The 25,816-nt window shown below is 50.6% G+C and overlaps 1 protein-coding gene across 1 annotated transcript in view; it reads left to right on the top strand.

Annotated features, from left to right (window-relative positions):
• The window catches only part of SUPT6H (SPT6 homolog, histone chaperone and transcription elongation factor), a 1,180,384-nt gene that overhangs the window by 1,124,418 nt on the left and 30,150 nt on the right, over positions 1-25,816 (top strand). Inside the window, exon 36 of the mRNA XM_078680107.1 lies at positions 24,145-24,389. Coding sequence (XP_078536233.1) covers positions 24,145-24,389 — 245 coding nt within the window. The remainder of the gene's footprint in view (positions 1-24,144; positions 24,390-25,816) is intronic.

Genomic DNA, 25,816 nt, shown 5'->3' with positions numbered 1-25,816 from the left:
TCCGGAAAGTGTTCATCAGCAGTACCCCTACACTTCGGAAGGTGGCGTTATGCGGCTCCGCATCCGTTGTTCGCGTCGTGGTCGCTGAGATGACATCGTGGCAGCTACTTAGACGCCGCCCTTGCGCGCTGAAGTCAGTTCTTTCTTTTTTCTACGCCAGCAAGCACAGATTCGGAGAGAGCGGTACCCCCTGTCACTTTTTGACTGAGCTTTTCGAGTCCATCGACTCTTGACGCCATAGGGATGTCCAGTTTCAATTCCTGCGGGAACTGTCATCAAATGATGTCGGTGACTGACCTACTCCGCGTGTGTCTACTGCCTGGGGCGTGACCATGACCCCAAATTGTGCCCCGACTGCCGGACCATGGCACAGAGTGGTGCAGAAAGTTGCTGGAAGTCCGGCAGTCGGCTCCACGCTGCTCGAGGTCCCGGTCCCGTGGGAGGTCGAGGGACTGGTTGCAGAGCCATCACCATCGTTCTGCTGGATCGAAGTCTTCGCACTCGGGGTCAGGTAAGGCGAAGCATCACAAGAAGTCAAAGAAGCTTCATCGCTCACGGACTTCCCCTCGCCTGCCGAGCGACGTAGCTGAGGGTGCGGCCGGTGCCTCCCCCGCGGCTCCGGCTGAGCCTATGGTGTCATCGTCGGCCTAACAGCCCTTCCTAGGTCCGTCAGTGACTCCTGCCCAGCTGCAGGAATTTCTGTCAGCCATGGCGGGTCCGACTGGGGGTCCTCGCCCTACACTGTCAACTGCTTCAGTTACGACATCGCTGTTGACTCCAGCCCCAGCACCGCAGGGCCCCCAAGGATCCATGCCTCGATCCAGGTTGACGCCGGTTGACCTAGTGACACCTACACCGACGTCGACCTCACAGGCACCACTCCCGATGTCGCCCGTGCCCCCGGACGATGCCTCCCCCAGTTTCAGCCCTGATGTGGACACGGTGCCGGACCGGTGTCGCTTAAGTGCCAATTCAGACGCCGATGGGTCCTTTCTACCCCTATGTCCAGCCACTGTTTTTTCGTCGCACACCCCACGGAAGAAGGGGAGGACTGGGAGGGGTATGAGGACCCTCTCACAGTGCAGTGTGAGTTTCACCCGGACTGGGTTGAGGAATTGGGGGATGCCAGTGGTCTTGACACCTCTCCTGACCTTGGCATGCTAACTCCTACCATGGATACGGAGGAGGGTGTGAGTGATGCTGTGGTGGTGTGTAGGGCGGCTGAGGCTCTCTACCTCAAACTCCCTACAGTGGCCGTCAGGACTAACCTCCTGAAAGAAGTGCTTCAGCCGGCGGCTACCTCTGCGGCCTTTTAATGATGCACGTAGGTGCTTCCTCAGTGTCAGGAGGAGGCCCGGACAGTGCTCTCTAAGGCTATTGCGGAAGGGAGAGATGCGGCAAAGTTCACAATACAATGTGGCCTTGACACCGCCGACTCGCTGAGCAGGGCGATTTCCACAACAGTGGCGCTCCGCGGCCACGCCTGACTGAGGACTACTAGCTTCTCGGGGGATGTCCATAACGCCCTGATGGACATGCCCTTTGATGGCATTCGCCTTTTTTGACAAGGCAGATAGTGCGTTGGAGCGTTTTAAGGACTCCCGGGCTACCGCCAAGTCCTTTGGCCTTTCGGCCAATCGCCCTCCTCTGCCTCCTGCTTTTCGCTCCTCTCTTTGCCATGAAAGGGACGCCCCAACACGTTTGCTCCAGAGCCACAGGTCACAGCAGTCTCAGTATGGTCGCCGACGTGGGACCCGCAGAGGCAGTTCAGGGGGCCAGCGGGCAGGTCAGTCCACCTCCACCCTGGCCACCACTTCCTCCAAACCTTCCTAGTCCGGTTTTTCAGGCCCATCAAACGCCAGTGGGCGGCAGGATTCGCCATCACCTCCCCCACTGGCACACCATGACTATGGACAGATGGGTTTTACAAATAGTCCGGAGGGGCTTCTCCCTCCCCTTCGAGACTACCCCTCCAGCCATGCCACCCTAGTACCACCGCATGTCGGTGGATCACTTGGCACTTCAGCAGTCGTCTCCCACCTCCAGACTACGGCCGACTAACTGCATTTGCTGGGGTACTCCATCAATGTGCCGAAGTTGCATCTGATTGCCTCTCAGAAGCTCCTCTTCATCGTAGCAGTTCTGGATACGACGCTCTTTCGGGTCTATCCTCCCGAACGGCGAGTCCAGGATATTCAGGCTCTGATTCCGATCTTTCGACCTCTATCCTGGGTTTCGGTCAGGCTGACCCTGAGGCTGCTAAGCCTCATGGCCTCCTGCATCCTGCTCGTGGACCAGGCCAGATGGCATATGCGGGCTCTGCAGTGGGACCTGAAGTTCCAGTGGGAGCAGCACCAGGGGAACCTGTCCGAGTCTGTCAAGATCTCGGAGGGCACTGCAAGACAGTTGCTGTGGTGGCTCACAAACCGGCATTGAGTCAAAAGGCAGATCCCGCTCACTTCCCCAACTGGATCACACAGTGGTGATTGATGCGTCCCTCCTGGGATGGGGTGGCCACATGGGAGAGGCGGAGATCAGAGGCCTCTGGTCTCTGGCAGAGTCCAGGCTCCATATCAACCTTCTGGAGCTTCCGGCGATCCGACTTGCACTGAAGGCATACCTTCCCTCTGACCGGGGAAGAGTAGTGCAGGTGTTGACGGACAACACCACCGCCGTGTGGTACTTCAACAAACATGGCGGTGTGGGGTCGTGGACCCTATGTCTGGAGGCTGTGCGCCACTGGACATGGCTGGAACATCAGGGCTTTACCCTGGTGGCCAGGGCGGACGAACTCAGCCCCAGGTGCATTGATGGATCACGTATGGTATCTTGACTCGGATGTGGCGCAAAGTGTCTTTCAACAGTGGGGAGAACCTTGGTTGGATCTATTCGCCACTGAAGAGGGAGAGGAGTTGGCCTAACGGCTAAGGCGCTTGACCTCGGACCTGGGGATCTGGGTTAGAGTCTCGGTAATGACGCCAAAAACCTCCTGTGATTCTGGGCAAATCACTTAATCTCCCCGTGCCTAAAATGAATGCGTGTCCTCATGTAACGTAACTGGTGCTATGTAAAGCGCTCTGATACCTGATTCAGTTCAGGTCTAGTTCGCGCTATATAAAACTCTGCAACAACAAAAAAAGAGAACGCGCACTGTCAGCAGTTCTGCGCTTTGGCATTTCCGAGACGGCACTTGCTAGGGGACGCTTTTCGTCGTGAGTAGAGCTGCGGTCTGTTGTACGTCTTTCCGCCTATACCACTTCTACCCAGAGTGCTGACGAAGATCAGACTCGACCGGACCCAAGTCATTCTTGTGGCTCCCGACTGGGCTTGAAGAGTATGGTATGCTGAGCTACTCAGTATGACCATCGTTCCCCCGGTCCGACTGCCTCTTCGGAAGGATCTTCTGTTGCGGCAGCAGGGGACGGTCCTCCACCCAAACCTGTCCAGTCTCCACCTCCTTGCGTTGAGATTGAGTGGCGGCAGTTGGTACCTTTTGACTTGCATCCTGAAGTTTGTAATGTTATTCTGGCAGCCAGGCGGCTCTCCATTAAGTTGGTATACGCCTGCAGGAGGAACAAATTTGTGGCATGGTGCACAGCAAAGGCTGTGGATCCCCGTTCTGCCCCTCTTTCAGAAGTTTTTTTATTTCTTCTTTCTCTGGCCTAGCAGAGCTCTGCTCTGGGCTCTATCTATCAAGGGCTACCTTTCTGCTATTTCGTCCTATCTCAGGCTGCCTGATCAGCCCTCTCTCTTCAAGTCCCCTGTTGTAAAAAAATTCCTCAAAGACATTACTCATCTTTTCCCTCCTATTCCGTTTGTGATGCCACAGTGGGACTTGAATCTAATTCTTACATACTTGATGTGCGCTTCCTCTGAGCCTCTTCACAACTGTCCTCTACGTCTCTTAACTCTAAAGACTGCTTTCCTAGTTGCCATCACCTCTACTAGGCCAGTGAGGGAGTTCCAGCTCTTTCCTGCAAACCTCCTTTTCTGTCTGCCATCCGGACATGGTTGTGCTCAGAACCCGTTCATCCTTTCTGCCAAAAGTTGTCACTGCTTTTCACATCAAACAGACCATCACTTTGCCCCCCTTCTTTCCGCCTCCGCATCCTTCTAGAGAGAAAGAGAGGCTCCACTGTCTGGACCCAAAAATGCGCTCTCCTTTTACCTGAATCGCACACAACAGTTCCCGGTGGATGACCAACTCTTTGTTGGCTATGTTGACACCACGAAATGTCGGGCCGTTCACAAGCGGACTATCTCCCGATGGGTCATCTTGTGCATTGAATCCTGTTACTCTTTGGCTAAAAAGGAGCCTCTGTTGGGGCTGCGTGCCCATTCCACCAGGGCGTCGGCTGCCACTACGGCGTTGGGACGTGGTGTCCCCTTCCAAGACATCTGTCAGGCTCGCTGCACACTTTCACTAAGCATTACTGCCTGGACAGCCAAGTCCGGAGAGACGGCTTCTTTGGCCGTTCTGTTCTCCGAGACTTCGTGTTGTGATCTTGGTTCGCAGACCTACCCCAGGAGTTAGTATTGCTGTGGTATCTATTCTAAGGTAAGGAATCTATCACTATGTGTTTCTTTCAAATGAACAAGTTACTTAACTTCGGTAACCATAAATCTATAAGAAACATTAGTAGTGGTAGATTCCTTACCGCCCCACCCATCCTCCCTGTTCTGCGAACTGATTTCTAGGGTTAAGGTCAACCCTTTCGGGGCCCTAGTTTCAAGGATCCAGTGGTCAGTATCTTGCATGGCTCTGTGTTCCTGGCGTGGAAAGTCTGGTACAGAACTGACGTCAGCGCGCAAGGGCAGCGTCTAAGTAGCTGCCGCAACGTCATCTCGGCGATCCCGACACCAACGATGGACGCGGAGCCGCACAAAGCCACCTTCAGACGTGCCACCTTCTGACGCCTGGGGGTAATTCTAAGGTAAGGAATCTATCACTACTCATGTTTCTTACTGATATATCATTACCAAAGGTAAGTAAGTTGTTCTTTAATGAGTCCCTGGGTGGGCCAGGTCCCTCGGGCATTCTTGTTAAGGAACACCCCCTCCCTGTGGCAATTTTAAATTGTGTGGGGGTCAGTTGCGGACACCCGCCCTAGGGACCACCACCTCCCTGGGGCTTCAAACCTGTTGTGAGAGGGGCCGCACGACTCCCCTCCTTGGCCATAGGGACCGCCACCCCCCAGGGCCAGCTACAGCAATGTCCCTGGGTGCCCACCCCTGGGACATTGCAGTTTGCTTGGGCGGGAGCACGGCTCTCGCCCTGCCATAGCAAACACTGCTTTTCTTCGTGGAAGCGAGAGCAGGAAATCTGCTCTTGCTTCCCCGTAGCAAAGCAGAATTGCTTTTGGGCAAAGGGAGCTGCTTTTCAGCAGCCCCCTTTGCGTAAAAGCAGTGCCGGCTCCCGCAGGAGGTGGGGTGCCGGCAGGGCAAGTGGGGGCATTAGGGCTCCCCCTGCAGTCCCCAACGTTGAGGCGAGGCCCCAGAAGATCGAGTCCCTGGGGCCAAATGTGGCCCAGGGAAGGGGGTGCCACGCGGCCCCCTTCCTGTGAAAAGTATCATTTAATAAAATAAAGAGGGAATGCCCCGGGTGATGGGGTCCACTGGGCCTAAATTTCTCTCTGGAGGGGGGCTGTGCGGCCTCCTTCCAGTTTAAAAAATAATAATAAAATGGCACAGGTCCTGGGGGATGGGGTCCCCAGGGCCCACAAAATATTCAGAGAAGGGGGGCCACACAGCCCCCCCTTCTAAAAAAAAAATGGGGGAAAAGACAGCATCTCGCAGGGGAACCCGCCCCCTCCTAGCACCGCTCTGCAAACAAGTCTCCTGGCGAGTTCTGGGTTCGGGGATTAAGTAACCTAGAATCTTAAGGGTCCTTAGGGGCCAACTAGCACACAAGGTACCTCTAGTAAGCACCACACAGTGGGATTGCTGAGAGATGGTAGGAGGCCACACCCCTTTTTACACCACTGTGCAAATGCGCCTCTTGGTGCATTGCCGGTGGGGCGATGAGGTCCCATTGTGTCCTGAGGGCCTCAAGACTAAAGTGGACTTCATCCCCTGAACAACAATGCGCCAGCAGGCGTGTTTGCAGAGTGGTGTAAAAAGGGGGCGTGGCTTCGGACCACTCTCGGCAATCCAGCTGTGTGGGGCTTACTAGAGATAACAGAAGCGCAGCGCAGATCGGGAGAGAGCGTGCAGCTTAGTCACTTTTTGACGAAAACTTTTTAGACTAAAACTTTTTCGACTTTTATTGACATCTTTTTCGAATCCTTCGACTCATGGTGCATGTAGGAATTTCCCAACGTCTGATCGGCTTCAAGCCTTGTGACTCCTGTTACAAGTTGAGGTCTGTCACGGATCCGCACCTCGTGTGCCTCTGGTGCCTGGAGCGCGACCACGACCCAAAGTTGTGCTCCGCCTGTCAGGCCATGAACTCGAAGTCTTTGCGTGAGCGGTCCCAAAAGTTTCTGAAGACCTGCCAGTCTGCTCCGTGCCGCTCAAGGTACTGCTCCCGAGCAATCACCACTCGTCATCGAAGTCTTCGCACTCCTTGGGTAAGTCGAAGCACAAGAAGAAGGCGAAAAAGCATCGTTGCTCTTCGCCCTCTCCCCGTCCGTCGGCCGATGCGACGCGGGAACCGGAGCATCGCCGCTCTCCAGCTCCACCTTAAGAGCCTGCTTCTGGGACGACTCCGCGCTTTCCTACATTTCCGGGAGCTGGATCATCCCCTGCCCAGGTCCTAACTTTCTACGAAGCGTTGCATAGCATCTTTGTGCAGCCTGACTACACCGGCGTGACTTCAGGACCTGCGGACTCGGCTGAGGGCCCTGGGCATTCGAGGCCGGCGGCTCTGGTGCTGAAGGGCCCCCAATGATCCAGGCTTGAATTCCGGATCTTTGCCGATCAGCTTCACAGTACCTTCCCTGGCTTCAATTCTAGTGATGACGCCCCCAACACCGGTCGACACCAGCCTCATCCCTGACTTGGACACTGAGCTGGACCCGCATCAACCGATACTTTTGTACCACTGTTCTTTCCTGGCGTTTCGTACTGCCCTGACAGGTAGCCAGAGGAGGGTTAGGAGGACTGGGAGGTGTCTGGTGACCGTCTAGCAGACCAATTGAGGAGCCGAACTGGCAAGAGGAGTTGGGTGAGGGCCAGTGTTCTCGATACATCACCAAACCTTCGTATGCTTTCTCCCCCTACCATGGCTACAGAGGAGGAGGCCTCCTACACTGTGGTGTTACGTAGGGTGACTGAGGCCTTGGGCCTTGAGCTTTCTACGGTGGCAGTCAGGACTAATCTCTTGACTGAGGTGCTTCAGCCGGAAGCAGCCTCTTGGGGCCCCTGCTGCCTTTTAATGAGTCCCTCACTGACATCCCTCTGGGCACTTAGTCCAAGCCCAGCACAGGGGCTCCTGTGGACAGGATGATTACCCTACCCCCGAGAGCTTGGTGGTCGAAGCCTCAACATCAAAAGTGGCATTCCCTACCGCTCCCCCAGATAGGGAATCCAAGAGGCTAGACCATCTCTGGAAGATGTTTTCTTCCGTCAGCTTAGGACTGAGGTCGGTGAACACTGCATGTCTCTTGGGCCGTTATACATGCTCTGTGTGGGACACGGTTGCGTAAGTGCTGCCGTAGTGCCCGGAGGAGGCCCGGGCCGGGCTCACCCGTGCTGTCACAGACGGTAGAGACTCCGAGTTTGCCATCCGGTGTGGGCTGGATAGCACTGACTCGCTGGGTAGAATGATTTCAACGTCAGTAGCCCTGAGGGGCTACGCCTGACTGAGGTCCACTGACTTCTCTGGGGATTGTAGGAGCTGGCTCTGTATATACTATACCAATGTGAGGTGTAGTGTGCACAGAGTCCAGTGGAACCCCAATGGTAGGCAGAGGTAAAATTAGATAGAACCTTACTTTCTCTTTGTGGTAGTGTGGTTGAGCAGTAAGGCAGTATCAGAGGACAGTGTTACGCATTTGTTGTACACACTCAGTCAGCAAATGAATTCACACACTCAAAGACTGAACTTCAGACCAATTGTTTTTGTATAAAAACATATTTTAGATATTTTATTTCTAGAACCAAGCAAGCCTGCACAGGTAAGCAACAAATAATTTACAGTAGCAAATGCTGATTGTAAAACAGTTCAATTGCAATTGCAAATGTACTACGGTTTGACTTACAGTAGTGTTTAAGAGAAATGAAATCACTTGTAAATACAGTCCATAGACTTGAATGGGGTTTTCAGTAAATTAGCAGGTAAGTTACTTTTGGATTCCTTTTCTTACTCAGTGCTGTACGCCTGGATGCAGCACTGGGACAATTCCTGTAAACAGGTGAGTAAAAGCTTTTCTGATAGATACATCTGCCAGTGGATTCCTCACCTTGTGAATATCCCCTGCGCAGCAGCCAATCGGAAACTTTTGTAGCTCTCCACGCCGGCGAGGTCATGGACGACGTCACAGAGGGAACGACTCCGCTCGCGACCCCGCTGACGTCAATGGACATAACAGGGCCTCGTCAGCGTGATGACGTCGGTTCCCTTTTTTCCGCGCCGTCGACGCCAACGGTTTCTTGGGACTCTCCGTAGTAACATTGTTATTATAGTTGTTCTTGTCTGTTCTTCTCGTTTCTTTTCGAAGATGTCTGGGAGAAAATCTGGTTTTAAGCTCTGCAGGGAGTGCGGTAAGCAGATGTCCATCACTGACCCGCACAAGGATTGCGTATGGTGCTTATCTTCCGATCACGACGTCGATGGATGTGCGTGCTGCAGGAAGATGACCTCTAAGGCATTAAAGGAAAGGGAGGCGAAGTTATTTATAGCCAAGATGAAGAAGGATAAGAAGGCGAGTAAGAGAAGATCGAGGTCTCGGTCTCGTTCCGAATCCAGATTGGGATCGAAGTCGGTGTCAGGACATTCGAAGTCGAAGAGACATAAGAAAAAGAAGCACTCTTGGAGGCATCATTCTGATAAGGAACCGGCGCCGAGGTCATCTTCTCCCCGACGTCACAGAGGTGAGGTCGATCCTACTCCTTCAATTCCGGCCTCGCCAGAGAAGGAAGTGGCTCCCGAAGTCTCTCGATCACCGACGCCGGCTCCTTCGGATTCGGTTCATTCTTCGGATCCGCATGAAGTCGAGCCAGATCAAGAAAATCAGGAGCAGCCTTAAGAGGTTCCTTTGTCGGCTCCGACGGGCCCGACTCCAGGTACACTGACTCCGGAGGCGGCGCCGGGAAATTATCCTCCTTTCCCGGCTCCAGGTCAAGTCCTATCACACTATCTTAACGCTATGTATGGTGTCTTTGCAAGGGCCATGTACCCCTCTGGTGCACCTACGGGTCCCAATGGTCCTTTTGCCTTCAATTTGGGTGTTCCTCAGGCATATGCCCATGCTCCATTTATGCCCTTTCTTCCAGCGACGCCGTCCTGGAATTTTCCGGCGCCGAGGGCTTCGGCGCCGTACCGAGAATCTCCGGTGCCGTCGGATCCGCGCTCGACGCCGGTCCCGAATCCGATGGAGTCGGTTGTGGATCCATCTACTCCAGTCCCGAGGATCCGGTCCAGGAGGGAGGTCTAAAGAGTTGTGGAAGAGGCACGCTATCGGCAGGAGACGGAGGAGGGTGATCTTCCTGATTCTGAGGACTTTTTTGCAGAATTAAGTGATGCAAGTGGTCTTGATGTTTCCCCTGAGTGGAATTTTTCTCCTGGTTCAGAAGCTCCTTCGAAGGAGGTAGCCCCGTATCATACAGTTGTGAGAAAAGCTGCTGAATTGTTGGATATTAATCTTCCTTCCACTGAATTTAAATCTAATTTATTGACTGAAGTGTTGCATTCTCCGTCCTCTGTGTCTGAGCCTCTGTTACCGTTTAATGAGGCAATTCTGGAGCCGGTGTTAGAAGTTTGGAAGAAGCCTTTGTCTGCACCTGCGGTCTCCAGGACTGTGGCACGGAGATATAGGGTGGCACCGGAGGATCCAGAATTTTTGTCGGCTTACCCTTTTCCTGAGAGCCTTGTAGTTCAGGCGGCTTGCTCAAAGAGGTCTTCATAAGCATTCCCTCCGGTTCCAGCTGACAGGGACTCAAAACGGATTGACCAGTCTGCTAAGAAGGTGTTTTCATCTGCGAGCATGGCACTGAAATCAACAAATGCAACTTGCTTGATGGGAAGGTATATCCATGGCTTGATGGATTCCTCTAAACAGTTGCTGCCAAAACTGTCTAAAGACAGGAAGAAGTATCAAGAGGTTTTTGATGATACCCAGGCTGCTGCGTGCCAGGTGATTCAAAGTGGCCTAGATACGGTGGATTCGGTGGCTAGAATTATGGGCTCTGCATTGGCTACGAGAAGGGGAGCTTGGTTGAAGTCTACAGACTTTTCTCAGTATGTGCAGGCTACTTTGTTGGACTTACCATTTGATGGTACAGGTCTGTTTGGTAAGAAGGCTGATGCCGCACTTGAAAGATTCAAAGATAGTAAGGCCACGGCAAGATCACTTGGCTTGCAGACTCAATCCAGAGGTTCCTTTCGTAGATAGAGAGGATTTGGGAAGTCATCCTTTCGCTCGCAAGGACAGCCTCGTCAGCAGCAGCAGCAACAAAATATGGCCTATAAATCATATAGGGGAAGAAACAGAGGTCGTCCACGAGGTCGTCAACCCTCCTCCTCCTCTTCCTCTATCTCTCCTCCTATAGCCGCAGCAAAGCAGCCCTAGATTCCCCATTCCCAGTCATGTTGGTCCTGGGGGGGGGTCGGCTTACCCATTTTCTGCGGGATTGGGAATCGGTCACTACAGACCAATGGGTTCTCAATCTTGTGGCAAATGGGTATGCTCTTCCCTTTCGGGAATTCCCTCCAAATTGCCCTCCTTGTCAAGGGGCTTGCTCAGAAGAACATCTCCGTCCCCTACAGGAGGAAGTTCTGACCTTGTTAAAGAAAGGCGCGATAGAGGTGGTTCCAGAGCAGGGAAGGGGTCAGGGATGCAACTCCCTGTATTTCCTGATTCCCAAGAAGGATGGCAGGCTTCGCCCAATCCTGGATCTCAGGATCTTGAATCTTTATCTGAAACGAGAAGTTCAAGATACTTACCCTTGCGCAGGTTCTTCAGGCGCTGCTGGAAGAAGACTGGATGGTGTCGCTCGACTTGCAGGACGCGTATTTTCATATCCCGATCCTGGAGTCGCCCAGGAAGTATCTCAGTTTCACGGTGGGGTCACAACATTATCAGTTTGCGGTCCTTCCGTTTGGAATTACTACTGCACCTCGAGTTTTTACCAATGTGATGGCAGTGGTGGCAGCCCATCTCAGGAGGGCGGGGATTCCTGTATTCCCCTATCTGGATGAATGGCTGATCAAAGCAGTGTCTCCAGAGAAGGTGCTCCATCATCTGCAAGAGACAACTCAGTTGTTGTACAGGTTGGGTTTTTCGATAAATGTACCCAAGTCTCACCTGGTGCCCTCACAGCGCAACCTGTTTATAGGGGCAGTACTGGACACTACTGTTTGTCGGGCATTCCCTCCTCCTCAAAGGATTCTCGACATTCAGGAAATGATTCCTTTGTTTTACAATGGAGCAGTCGTTCCAGTCCTGAAGATCCTTCGCCTGCTCGCTCTCTTTGCTTCCTGCATTCTGCTGGTCAACCATGCACGCTGGCACATGAGGGCGCTCCAGTGGTGCCTCCGCAGACAGTGGTATCAGCACAACGAAGATCTCAGGGAGTCTGTGAGGCTCTCCAGAGAAACTGCAGCGGATCTGTCTTGGTGGAGCGTGGAGGGCAATCTGTCTCAAGGGAAGCCCTTTCATCTGCCTCCATCGGTTGCCACAGTGATATCGGATGCCTCCACTCAAGGGTGGGGTGCTCATCTGGGGGATCTGGAGATCAAGGGTCTTTGGTCTCCAGAGGAAAGGTTGCTTCACATCAACCTTCTGGAATTGAGGGCGAGTTGTTTGGCACTCAAGGCCTTCCTCCCTTCCCTTAGTGGACAGTCGGTTCAGGTCCTGACGGACAACATGACCGCGATGTGGTATGTCAACAAACAGGGAGGAGTGGGGTCGCATCTTCTCTGCAGAGAAGCTCTGCGTCTCTGGTCCTGGGTTCAGGACCACCAGATTTGTCTGATGGCAAGTTATCTGGCCGGAGTTCTGAACGTTCGTGCAGACAGTCTCAGTCAGCAGTTCTCAGCCGACCACGAGCGGAGGCTTCATACAGAGGTGGTTCGTCAGGTCTTTCGGACGTGGGGAACCCCTCGGGTGGACCTGTTCCCCACTCACGAGAACGCTCACTGCCCGTCATTCTGCAGTCTCCAGTATCCGTTGCATGGAGCTTTGGGGGACGCGTTTCAGTTGAGTTGGGGCTCACAACTCCTTTACGCGTTTCCTCCCATACCCTTGATCCCTCGTGTTCTGAGGAAGATTCGCCAAGACCGGGCCCAAGTTATACTGGTCGCCCCGGATTGGCCAAGAAGGGTGTGGTACACAGATCTTTTCCACCTATCCTCGTGCCCGCCGCTCCGTCTCCCTCTCAGGGCAGATCTCCTCGCTCAGATGGAGGGGCAGGTTCTACACCCCCACCTCCAGACCTTACACCTTCATGCCTGGGAGATTGAACGGGGCAACCTGAATTCTTTTTCTCTCCCTCCTGATGTGGTGGATGTAATTCTTTCGGCCAGGCATCTTTCCACCAAGTCAATCTATTCCTATAGGTGGTCCATATTTGTTTCCTGGTGTGGAGAGAAATCTATTGACCCCTTGAGAGCTTGTTTGTCCGACATACTTCAGTTTGCTCTTTCTTTGGCCCAGCAGGGTTTTGCTGTGGCGACTGTAAAAGGTTATTTATCGGCCTTGTCGGCATTCCTTTGTTTGCCAGACCAGCCGTCTTTATTTAAGTCACCTATTGTATTACGTTTTATAAAAGGTCTTACCAACAAATTCCCTCCAACTCCATTTATTGTGCCTCAATGGGACTTGAATCTTGTCTTAACCTACTTAATGGGTTCAAACTTTGAACCCTTACACAAGTGTCCCATGAGACTTCTGTCTTTTAAGACTGTTTTTCTTGTAGCAATTACCTCGGCAAGGAGGGTTAGTGAGCTTCAAGCTCTTAGTTCGAAACCCCATTCCTGACCATTCCTGACCATTCATGCTGAGAGAATGAAATGAATGAAAGTGTGTCTTGTAAAGCGCACTGCTACCCGCACTGCAGGCCTCGTAGCGCTATAGACCGCTGGGGAACCCGTCCTGGCTTTCCCTGTGAGATAGTTCCTCCTGGGAGTCTCCAAGGTGAAACCAGGCATCCCTGACGTTTGTGGGGGGCCGTTGTGGAGATGAGGCAAGCTTAATGCCCAGAGTTACCGAGTGTGGTCTCTGGATTGAGTAGGCACCAAGGCGAGAATTATCGAGTCCGCTGATCCTTGGTCCAAGACCCTGCCACGTCGGGAATCGAACCCTGGTCCCAGCCCGTTCTCTGCTCTCGGGTCTGCCGCCTCTAACCAGTGAGCTACACCACTCCACTTAGGACCAGGGCTGCTTTTCTGCCTAAGGTGGTAACTCCCTTCCATCTGGACAGGCCATTACCCTCCCTACCTTTTATCCTCCCCCCTCACCCTTCCAAGGAAGAGGAGCGGCTTCACCGCTTAGACCCTAAGAGGGCGGTGAGTTTCTATCTCGATAGGACTAAAGACTATTGTGTGGATGACCAGCTTTTTGTTGGATTTGCTGGCTGTAAGAAAGGAAAAGCAGTGCACAAGCGCACGCTGTTGAGATGGATTATCCTGTGTATAAAGATCTGCTACGCCCTGGCTGGTAAGGAACCTCCAGAGGGTATTAGAGCTCACTCTACTAGAGCAAAGTCTTCTACATCTGCTTTGGCTAGGGGTGTGCCTGTAGAAGATATTTGTAGGGCAGCGACTTGGGCTTTCCTCCACACTTTCGCAAAGCATTACTGCTTGGATTCCGAGTTGAGGAGGGACGGCCACTTTGCGCGCTCTGTCCACCAGGATTTCTTGGTATAGCAGAGTGGACACCCTCCTCAGGGAGTGGGGACTGCTGTGGGACTCAATTCACAAGGTGAGGAATCCACTGGCAAATGTATCTATCAGAAGAACAAGTTACTTACCTTCGGTACCGCTTTTTCTGGTAGATACAGTATCTGCCTGTGTATTCCTCACTGATCCCACCCGCCTCCCCGTTGTCCACTCTTCTGTACCTGCTAAGTGTATATTTGAAATTTTTTTTTAATGGATGTGTTTATATGTTCATGCATATTGCATTGGTTTCACACTGTGTGTGATGATTTGAATACTGTGTACTATGTGTATTATTACTGTTAATGTCGGTCCGTCCTTGGGCCTCGGGGGCATGAAAATAGGGCGGAACCTATGTCATCACGCCGACGAGGCCCTATTTTGGATCCAGTGACGTCAGCGGGGTCGCGAGGTGAGCCGTACCCTCTGACGTCGTCCATGACCTCGCCGGCGTGGAGAGCTACAAAAGTTTCCGATTGGCTGCTGCGCAGGGGATATTCACAAGGTGAGGAATACACAGGCAGATACTGTATCTACTAGAAAAAGCGTTACCGAAGGTAAGTAACTTGTTCTTTTGTTAAATCGTACCATTTTAAAGAATTTCTTTAGGTTTCAAAACTTCACACTTGGAAACTTTTTCAGGAAAATGTGTCAATGTTATCCTATGGAGGAAAATATGGTTATTGGTTTTTAGGTTAGTAATCGGTCTTTGGAGTTGAGGTTCTGGGGTAAGACTCAGAGGTCCCCCAGGGGCCGTAATGCACTCTTGTTACACCATCAGCAGCACTAGGGCGGCCGGGTGCAGTGTGTTGAGGCCCAATGTCTTCCAATGGGGCATAGGGGGCCTTCGGTTGGTAGCTGCTGGCAAGCAGGCCACTGGGTTGTGGGTGCAAAGCTCCTGGACTTTAGCTCAGGCAAACGAGGAAACAAATTAGCACCAAAGGTGCACCCTCGGCGGCACTAGGGCGGCCGGGTGTAGGGTGCTATTTTGAGGTCGGATGCCCTGTTGTTTCCAATGGAGAACCTCCAGTTTGCAAAAGCACTGCAGGCAGGGAGACAAAGGACTTCTGGGTGCGACCACCACTTTGAGAGGTAAGTTGGGAAGTTAAGGGTTGGTTAGGCGCCATTGGTTTGGGCACACAAGGCCGTGGGGCGTCCGATGCAGGGGTGCCTTTTGGGGTTGGATCTTGTTACCAGCGCCTGGTCTCGGTTAGGGGGGCCTTCTGGATTTAGACTGTAGGCGTCGGCTGGAGGCTTGAGGCAGGTCAGGGGTCGCCGGATCTCGGTTCAGGATCGCAGGTGTGACCTCCTTGTGGTGTTTGACCACTCGAGCTGTGGCCGTGGACGGCGGGTGAAGAGTGGGGCGGATTTGCGGTTTCTGGCTGCTGCCAGAGGTTGCAGTTGAACAAATCCGGTGTTCACCGGAGAAGCAGTTTTTTGAAGTGAGGGCAGGCAGGTCCTCCTGGGTTTTTGAGGTTACTGGCTGCAGGACACACCAGGATTTCGCAGGAGAAGGTTCGAGGGGGAGACAGGCTGGTAGGGCTGGGGCCAAGTCAGTGGGCGTCTTCCTCTTGTTAGCTGCTGCACGGCTGTTCGGTCCTCCTTCTTTTCTTATGGTTTCTTGTCTGGATCTGAGGAAGCAAGGTTCAGGGGTGCCCCTAAATACTAGATTTAGGGGTGTTACAGGTAGGTAAAAGGCAGGGACCAATGGGTCCCTTCTCTGGGGTGGGTACACCCCCTATTATGCTACACTCCAGTGGGAGGGGGGCATGTCCCTGTCCCTGGTTGCCTGAGTCCCCTCATCTTCAGGATGGCGTGGACTGAGAGTTGTGCTTCACCTAGCCTCTCCCCCACCTGAGGGGTGGAGTTGGCAGAGGTGGGCACAACTCTCTTCCTCACTAGTTTTTCCCTCTGGTTCTCCCACCCAAAGTGGGGTCAGAACCACTGGGGACCAGTTGCTGAAAGCAGCAATTGTTCTGGGGAAGCGCACAAAAAGCGGCAAGTCTTTGAAGCTTCCCCTTCGTGAACCCTGACCTTCCTGGGGGAGGAGACTTGGCACCTCGTCCCAGGATGTGCATTGTTTCAGGCTCCAGAGAGCAGTAGGCTCTCGACCCAGGAGTCCAGAAACATGTCTGGTGGTGGCAGCTGAAAGCAGCCACTCAGCCTGGACACTAATGGTGGGTTCGTTTTCAGGGGGTATCTCTTAGATGCCCTCTGTGTGCATTTATAATTAAATCCCACACTGGTATCAATGTGGGTTTAGTGTGCTGAGAAAGTTTTCAGTGTAGCCATTATAGTGCTGTGGAGTTTGTAATGACAAACTCCCAGCACCTTATGCTCTTAATGGCAGCACTGCACTTACAATGTCTAAGAATGGACATAGACACTGTATGGGTACAGAGCTCATGCACCTGTACCCTCACCACTGGTATAGTGCACCGAGCTAGAGGGGTGACTGGTCTGCGCCAGGGCTGTGGTTTGTAGGCATGGCATACAGAGATGTGTGCCATGTCGACTCTTCACTTTGTTCTGCACCAAGACACGCAGCCTGCAAAGGCAGTGTGCAAGTGTCAGGGTACAGGGTACAGGACCTCTATGGGTGGCACAATAAGTGCTGCAGCTCTTAGAGGATTTCTCTGGTCACAGTGCCCTGGGTACCTGTGGTAATATTTACCAAGGGCTGACCTGTGGCCAGAGATGCCAATTGGGTGTAGGCTTCAATACAGTTTTAGCGAAAGAACATAGGCCCTGGGTACCTGATTGACAGGAGCCCAGGGCAAACTCAGTCAAAGTACATCAGCAATTCAGTAAAAAGTGGGGGCAACCATGCAGAAAGAGGGCACTTTCTCACATGGATGTTCAATGAACCCTTTCGGACATATCCTTTGATGGCTGTCACCTGTTTGGTGACAAGGCGGACAAGCGCTTCAAGGACTATAGGGCTACGGCCAGATCCTTGGGCTTCGCTGCCACCTCTCGCCCCATGCAGTCTGGCTTTCGCCCTATTCGTGGCTACGGAAGGGGTGCCTCACCACACTCCACCCAGAGCCACAGGCCTGCACAAGCTACCCAGTCAATGCATGGCCAAGGTCGTGCATAGGTGGGTCAGCTGGCGGGCCAGTCCACCAATGCCTCCCCCCCCCCCTGCAGCAGCCTCCAAACCTTCCTAGTCCGACTTTTCAGGGCCACCACTTGCCAGTGGGCGGCAGGATCCACTGGCACAACAACACGTCTGACAGGTGTGTTTTGCAGATAGTCCGAAGGGGCTACTCCTTCCCCTTCAAGACTACCCCTCCCTCCGTGCCACCTACACTCCATTGTATGTTGGAGGATCATTTGGCCCTTCTCCTTCAGGAAGTTACAGCTCTCTTGGCCAATGGAGCTATAGAACGCTTCCCTGTGCCAGAAGTAGGTTGTGGTTGCTACTCTCACTACTTCCTGGTGCCCAACAAGGACAAAGGCCTATGTCCTATCATCGAACTCAGGGACATCAACTGTTTCCCCACCTTGCCTGCCCATCGGTGTTACCTATGGTTCACGGTAGGCTACGAGCATTTTCAGTTCACTGTGCTCCCTTTTGGCCTTACCAGTGCCCCACGGGTGTTCACGAAAGTGATGGCGGTGGTCAGGGTTTCCAGCCTCCCCCTATCTCGACGACTGGCAGTTGAAGGCTGGCTAAAGATCAAACGAGCAGCAAGAGACAGAATAAAGGTCAGAAGGGACAAAAAGGCAGAATAGAGGTACGAAATGTCTGCAAGAGGCAGAATAAAGGTCCGAAATTAGCAGGAGGAGGTAAAATAAAGGTCATGAGCTAGCAGAAAGAGGCAAAAAAATGGGCACAAAGAGGCAAAATAGAGATCAGGAAGAGACAAAATAAAGGTCTGGAGCGAGCAGGAAAAGGCAAAATAACAGGCAGAATGAGCAGAAAGAGGCTAAATGGAGGTCCGAAATGAGCAGCAAGAGGCAAAATAGTCGGAAACGAGCAGCAAGAGGCAAAATAAATGTTAGGAGCCAGCAGAAAGAGGCAAAGTGGAGAGCAGGAGTAAGGAGAAAAGAGGAAGAAAAATGAGCAAAAACAAGTGGAGGCGGCACAAAACCAAAGGCAGCGGAGGGTAGCGGACTGCAGGGAAGCTGGACTGGAGTACCTTCACAGGGGGAGCTGTCACAAGGACCTGTTCCTGTGTGTCCCCTACTTTTTTTTACCGTGTACCCACTGACGGACCCACTCATACACTCACCCACTTAGACGCACACAGGCTAGGGGTTCACGTCCATTACCATATGCGGGGCTTTTCCATCAAAGCATTTGCCATCCCCTCAGTAGAGGTTGTCCGCACGTCTGTTAGGCCGTTACACCCACTCCATGTGAGATACGGTGGCGCAAATGCTGCCCCAGTGCCCGGAGGAGGCCCGGGCCGTACTCTCCTGTGCAGTTGCTGAAGGGTGAGACGTAGCCATTCGACGCTACGCCTGGTTGAGGGCAACTGTTTTTTTTCAGGAGATGTCCAATCCACTCTTATGGACATGCCCTTAGATGGCTGGCGCCGATTCGGCGGCAAGGCAGAAAATGCGCTGGAGCGCTTTAAGTACTCTTGGGCTACGGCCAGGTCCTAGGGCCTTTCCACCACCCGCTCTGCGCAGTCTGCCTTTTGCCCCTTTCGTGACTACGGAAGGGGTGCTCTGCCACGTCCCGCCCAGAGCCACAGGCCAGCGGAAGCTGTTCAGCCCCTGCGTGGCAGAGGAGGTGGGAACCACCGCCGTTGTTCTGGGGGCCAGCAGGCCAGTCCACCACAGCCCTCTCTGCAGCAGCCTACAAACCCTCCTAGTCCAACCTTTCAGGGCCACCTAACGCCATCAAGTCGGAAAGGTGGGTTTTGCAAATAGTCCAAAAGGGCTAATCCCTCCCCTTCGAGACTACCCCTCCATCCATACCACCATTCTATGGAGGGGTATCATCTAGCCCTTCTCCAACAGGAATTTTTGGCCCTCTCAGCCATGGAAGCCATCAAGCACTTTCCTGTCCCAGAAGTAGGTTGTGGTTGCTATTCACACTACTTTCTGGTGCCCAAGAAGGACAATGGCCTGCGTCCTATCTTGGATCTCAGGAACATCAACCGCTTCCTCCGGAACGAGAAGTTCAAACTGTTGATGCTCGCTCAGGTCCTGTCTGCCCTGGAAACTGGATGGTAGCATTGGACTTGCAGGGTGCTTATTTTCAAACTGCCGGCCCACCGGCATTACCTTCGCTTCACTGATTTGGCCTTACCAGCACTCCTCGGGTGTTCACGAAAGTGATGGTGAAGGTCACAGCTCATTTGCGTAGATCAGGTGTTCCAGTCTTCCCCTATCTTGATGACTGGCTGTTGAAGGCGAGCTCGCCCCAGGCTGTCGTCTCCCACCAACGTATATGCACAGTGGAGGAGGCTTTCACACGGCACTGCGGTAGCTTTACGAACCCAGGCTTTCCCTCTAACAAGAGGAGTGCAAATTACAGCTGACACTTGAATGACTTAAACGCCGCCAACAGCTTTGACAGCGCTATAGATTTAAGATTGTGGACCTATCTCCGAGGAGTCCAGGATGAGGAGGTCTCTTTATTTCACTGGTGACCAGAAGTTATCTACACCAGGGCAATTTAATCCTTTCATGTAGAATTGCAGAGGCAATTGCCGTTTTTAATGTTCAGTCGGCTCTGCCGAACCAGATCTTCTCGAATATATGACACAATAGAAGTTTAACCAAGATATACGGTTTGAACTAAAGGAAGGAGTATTATTTATTCAAGTCCTGAAGAAGGTGACATTATCAAGTTGGTCCCACCAAAACGCGTCAACGCATAATATCTTTGTTAAATTCGAATTGGGGCAAGATACACAGAGGCCAGATTTCACTGTCCCTTGCCTTGTTTACAACTATTTCGAATTAACCTTGCAAAGGCACAGTTGGCTTGCCTCTTTTATGATCCTCCCATGCAATATTTAGGTTTCGCCACTATTATGAACTACTTCATGTAGGATATTTGTATTGTAAACGTGTATGTCCTTCACTATTAGAGTGAGTTTAGTGAAATGTTTTAATGATGTATTGAATCTAATGATTTGACATTATGATTTTTTTATCTTGACGTTTTATTAAATGTATTTTTAAATTTTTGTTTCACTGTATTCCTTATGGATGTGTTCCAAGAATATAACACATTTATTTGACAATATTGTGATTGAATGGAGTGAATTGATATTGGTGTGTCCAAAGGGAATCTTTTTTTATTTGCTTGTCTCCCACCTTCAGACTACAACCGACCTCCTGCATTCGCTGGGGTTCTCCATCAATGTGCCAAAGTCACTCCTGACTCCCTCTCAGAAGCTCCTCTTCATCAGAGCGTTTTTGGACACGACACAGTTTCGGGTCTATCCTCCCGAACAGCAAGTCTGGGATATTCAGGCTATGATAACGATCATTCAGCCTCTATCATGGGTTTCGGTCAGGATGACTCTCAGGTTACTGCGCCTGATGGCCTCCTGCATCCTGCTGGTTGACTATGCCAGATGGCATAGGTAGGCTGTGCAGTGGCGGTTAACGAGCCAGGATTGGGTCGACATCAGATCCCTCTCCCTTTCCCAACCAGAGTTCACAGCGGTGACCAATGTGTCACTTCTGGGATGGGGCAGCCACATGAGGAGGCGGAGATCAGAGGCCTCTGGTCTCCAGCTGAATCCAGGCTCCACATTAACCTTCTGGAGCTTCCGACGATTTCTTCTTGCACTCAAAGCATTTCTTTCCTCTGTCCGGGAAAGAGTTGTGCTGGTGTTCACAGACAACACCACCGCCATGTGGTACTGCAACAAACAAGGCGGGGGGGGTCATGGACCCTATGTCAGGAGGCCCTCCGCCTCTGGACATGGCTGGTACATCAGGGCATATCCCTGGTGGTTCAACACCTGGCAGGTTCCCTGAATGCCAGGGCGGACGAACTCAGCCACAGGTGTATGATGGATCATGAATGGCCTTGGTTAGATCTATTTGCCACCGAAGAGAATGCGCAATGTCAGCAATTCTGCGTGTTGGAATTTCCAAGACGGAACTCACTAGGTGACACTTTTCGTCGTGAGTGGAGTTGCTTCTTCTATATGCCTTTCCGCCTATACCACTTCTGCCCAGAGTGCTGAAGAAGATCAAGAGCAACTGGGTCCAAGTCATTATTTTGGCTCCGTATTGGGCACGAAGAGCTGGCATCCCGAGCTGCTACACATGTCCATCGATCCTCCGATCAGACTGCCTCCTTGGGAGGATCTTCTGTCCCAACAGCGATTAACAGTCCTCCACCCAAATCTGTGCAGCCTGCACCTCCTTGCGTCGAGATGAGCGGCAGCAGTTGACGTCGTTTGACCTGCCTCCCGAAGTCCGTGATGTTATCTTGGCAGCTAGGCGTTCCTCCACTAAGACGGTATACGCCTGCAGATGGAATTTCTAAGGGTTTTTAAATGCTAATTTCTAACTATAACGTAGTAGTCGCGTTTGCAGAGTGGTGCAGAAAGGGGCCTGGCCCGCTGACCAGTCCTTAGGAATTCCACTGTGTAGGACTTACAGGAGGTACCAGGAGGGTTTCTTGGCCGGCAAAGTCCCTCAGGAGTAAAGTGGACTTAATCCCCCAACCAGTACTGTGGCAGAAGTCGCGTCTGCAGAGTGGTGGAAAAAGGTGAGCGTGGCCTCCAAAGACCTCTTACCAATCCCACTGTGTGGGACTTACGGAGGTAACAGGAGGGGTAGTTGGAACCCCAAGATTGCTAAGTTCTCATAGCAGGCAACACTCCCTTCCCCCCACCACTCTGCAAACGCACTCCCTGGCGCGCTCTTGGATGGGGATTAAAGTCCCCTTCGCTGCTGGGTGGTCCTTGGGGGACAACTAGCCTACCTGATACCTCCAGTATGCCCCAGATAGTGGGACTGCTGACAGGTGAACACAGACCACGCCCCCTTTCTCCACAGCTCTGCAAACGTCCCTCCTGGGGCGTTCTTGGTTGAGGGATTAAGCCCCTTGAATCCTGAGGGTCCCTGGGGCCAACTAGCTCACCAGGTACTTCCAGTAAGCCCCACACAGCTGGATTGCTGAGAGTGGTCCAAGGCCACCCCCCCTTTTTTTTACACCACTCTGCAAACGCTGCTCCTAGCGCACTTGGAATAGAGTTTTGATCTAAACGGGAGGTAGAGACCAGAGAATACTACCAAGATGTAACAAACATGTGCAACTAATAATAAGGCACTACTTAAGGAACAATATATCAAGGAAGACCTAGAAATCTATTACTAATAGCCCTGAAGAAACGCAATTGGGCGTGAAACACGTGTTGGCTATTTGCGGCTACTCAAAACTTTGGAGGCTGCGTGCTGTTTTGAGAACAATATCTAAAGCAAGAATAAAGAGATTTCTAAGAAAAATTCAAGAAGGAGTCTTTTTTCTTTTTTTTTTATCTCCGTGTATGACAATTTATCATTTGAAATTAGATAGATAGATAGATGGAGAGAGAGAATGAATTTTTTTTACATATGTATTGGAAATAAAAAGAGGATAAAGAAAGAAATCAGATCAGTAAAATGTTGTCACCTGTCATTAGAGACACTATCTGAAACCCTCCATTTGCATCCATAATAACATTATGCATAGGGCAGTGGTTAAGCCGCTTCAGACATTGGCTCTAAGGACCTCTGAATGACAGTATTTTTGTGATCACATACACATCAATGTGAAATGAACTTAAGTGCTAGTACTTAAGGGGGGTAGAGGGGGGGGCAAGTTCTATAGTTTTTTCCTAATTTCTTTCATTCTCATATTATAATTTTCATTATTTTTGACCATATTACTGCTCCCCCAGGCACTGTGAACGGACTGCTTGCTTGCTTGCTGTTCATTTAACCAGCTGGGCTCTTTATCCAGGGAGCCCAACCCTTTTAGATTTGGCCTTCTTTAGGTAATGGTTTTTCCATAGTTTCTTACTATGATGGCCAACACATTGGTTCTAAAAGTGGTGCCCATATTGGAACTACAAAGCAACGCAATACCTTTTCAATACCATTGTAAGATGGCCACCTGCTGCTTTCTTTTATTTGTATTCCTTATAATAAGCATATTCATGTTATGTTTAGATGGCAGTATGTTTTTTTTGTTGCTTTTATTATTTTAAATTATCTTGCATCTGTTGTTGATTTTGTGTATGTTTTATTGCTGTGTGAGTGAATAAATGCAAGAATCAGTCATTGGTTGGATGAATACGCGTGAGCGCTAAGATGAGTGATGGAGCGCGTGTAAAATTACTTATTGTATGCTTAAACCGATTTATGAGGCATTTTTTTAATCCCACTAAGTGGGTGGAAGGAGTGAGTAGTAAGGTAGGCATACTCTCTCCCCCGTGCAATTTGTAATATGGATTTGCGCCCCTCCACTTTTAAAGTTCACCATTTGAGACATCTTGGAATGTGTACTCATTGGTGCTACAGTGCAAACTGTATTATTTATTTTATATATTAAGGAAGGCCATTTGGAACATTGGATTAATGGCATCCTCTGCCTGCCTTCTGAACTTTGGAACTCCCTCCCAGCGGACTTGCGGTTATTGGATGACCTTTTGGCCTTTCGCAAAGCGCTGAAAACTTTCCTTTTTAAATAAATTTTATTATTTCTGTTGTGTTTCTGCTATCTGTTGCACTTTGCCTGCCATGCGCCAGGACGCCCCTTAGCTGGGGCAGCTGTGCGCAATACAAAAGTGCATAATATAACATAACATATATGATTCATATGTACAGAAATTAGATGAAATGACATACATATTCTTTATTGATGTTAGTTGGCAAACTTCACATGTACGCTCATCACATGTAACCATTTACCTTTTAATTTGAAAGGGGGCATCCTCCGAGTTTTTTTTTTTACATTGTACTACTTCCTTGATTGTCAACTTTACAGGTCAAATAGGGCACCTGCAAAGGTTAAAGCTATTCCTCAGACGTGAAGGAAGCTGCACGGGTATAGGCATATAAATGTGATCTGTTGCTATTAAAATAATCCCCACCCAGGTTTACCTATCCTGACTTACTTCTTTTTTGATTTCCAGGTTTTTACAACACCAGCACAGCAACCTGTGGCAACACCTCTACTGACTCCAAGCTACAATTACACCCCAAGTCAGCCAATCACTACCCCTTTGTACCATCAGCTGCAGGCCAGTGTTGCCTCTACGCCTACCCCTACACTTACACCTGCCCTTACACCAGCCCCAACACCACAGTCATTGCAGCAGCCATCTCCTTCGCCTACACTGACACCGTCGCCCAGTGTTCGGCAAAGACAGCAGCCAAAGTAAGTATGTGGGGCTTATGAATGGCAATTTTTAGACAGGCCCCGTTAACAGTTAAACAGTTTGAAATAAAGTAAGAGTGGGCTCGGCATAAAAAGGAAACTAAAGTAGATACCCAGAAATGAGTATGTTAGAAGAACTTTGTAATGCACAGTTTCTGTTTGGTGTGTCAGAATTGAACCTTGTAATACTGTGGAGAATGGGTCATGAAGCGTTCAATGGAGATGGAAAAATGACTTGTAATCCTAGTTCTCCATCATTGGTGTTCTTGTTAAATATATTCCAAAAGATTGTGTCTTTCACTGTGCCAGATTAGGTGTATAAATTGATGCATTCACAAAAACAGACTACTAATACACCGATTTACCTTGGTGCAAGTGATGCAGAAGGGAGGATAAGAGTGTGAGTAGATTTCTGACAGGCATGTTGCCAGAAGTTTGTTTGAAGCATTAGGTTAGTGTTATCCGCGGGGTTCTTAATTAATATGTGTAAACTCCATGTACCTCTGCCCTTGAAACCAAGAAATGATTCTAGTGAAGGTAGAACATTCTGTCCACGTGCTATCTCTATAAAATGCATATCAAAACATTAGGATTTTAAAAAAATGGTTCAAAATGCATAAAGCTGCCTGACCACTAAAACAGATTTTATTTTTTTCCGGTTTAAAATGAAGATGGTGAAAGGAAACTTAGTCCATGCAGCCTCACTCAGAAGGAAATCTACAGTTTTTTCATTTGTCAAAAATTATTTGCATAAGAATTACATCACATTTAATGACATAATGTGACCTATGTCACATCACAGGAAATTACATCACGGGACATTAGCCAGATCAAATTGTAGATTGCCAGAAAATACAGCCAGTAAGAAAGCTTGGTTGTTTAACGTTCCAACTGCATAAAAGTGTGACCATCAGCCCAGCTGAACCTAATCAATACTAAAAGTCCCAGAATTCAACACTTGGGTAAATAATCAATATCGCTGTATTATGAAATCATCTAATAGAAATTCTTTTTAAGCCCCTCCCCCCTGAAACCCAACTGCTGCACGCCTGATATTGGTTGCTACCGCCTTTAGCATAGCCTGCATTTCCAGCAGTAATTTGGTGCACATTATGGAGAAGAAAACAATACTTACTTGTAGCAGCAAAATCTTCTTTAAATTCATAAATAACCCCCTTCACCACTGCTGTCCAGCGAATTGAAGCAGTATTGGTGATATTGGATAGTACATCCTACAACAGACCTCTAAATTAACTGCGGGCCTACCTGTCATGTTGGGGTAGATTGTGGTGTTGCTGCTTAGTGGTAGCTTAGTTTTTCTTCTTTGTCAGGCTGCATGCCTGTGGAGGCACTTTATTTTTTTCTGTCTAAACAGAAGAAAAGAGATGGAGGTTAGACAACAAGATTGAAATGTTGTTTACCCATTT

The sequence above is a fragment of the Lissotriton helveticus genome, chromosome 3_1 (assembly GCF_964261635.1).
Source record: "Lissotriton helveticus chromosome 3_1, aLisHel1.1, whole genome shotgun sequence".
NCBI lineage: Eukaryota > Metazoa > Chordata > Amphibia > Caudata > Salamandridae > Lissotriton > Lissotriton helveticus.
Note: the sequence above shows the minus strand (reverse complement) of the source record. Positions and strands in the feature narration are given on the sequence as shown.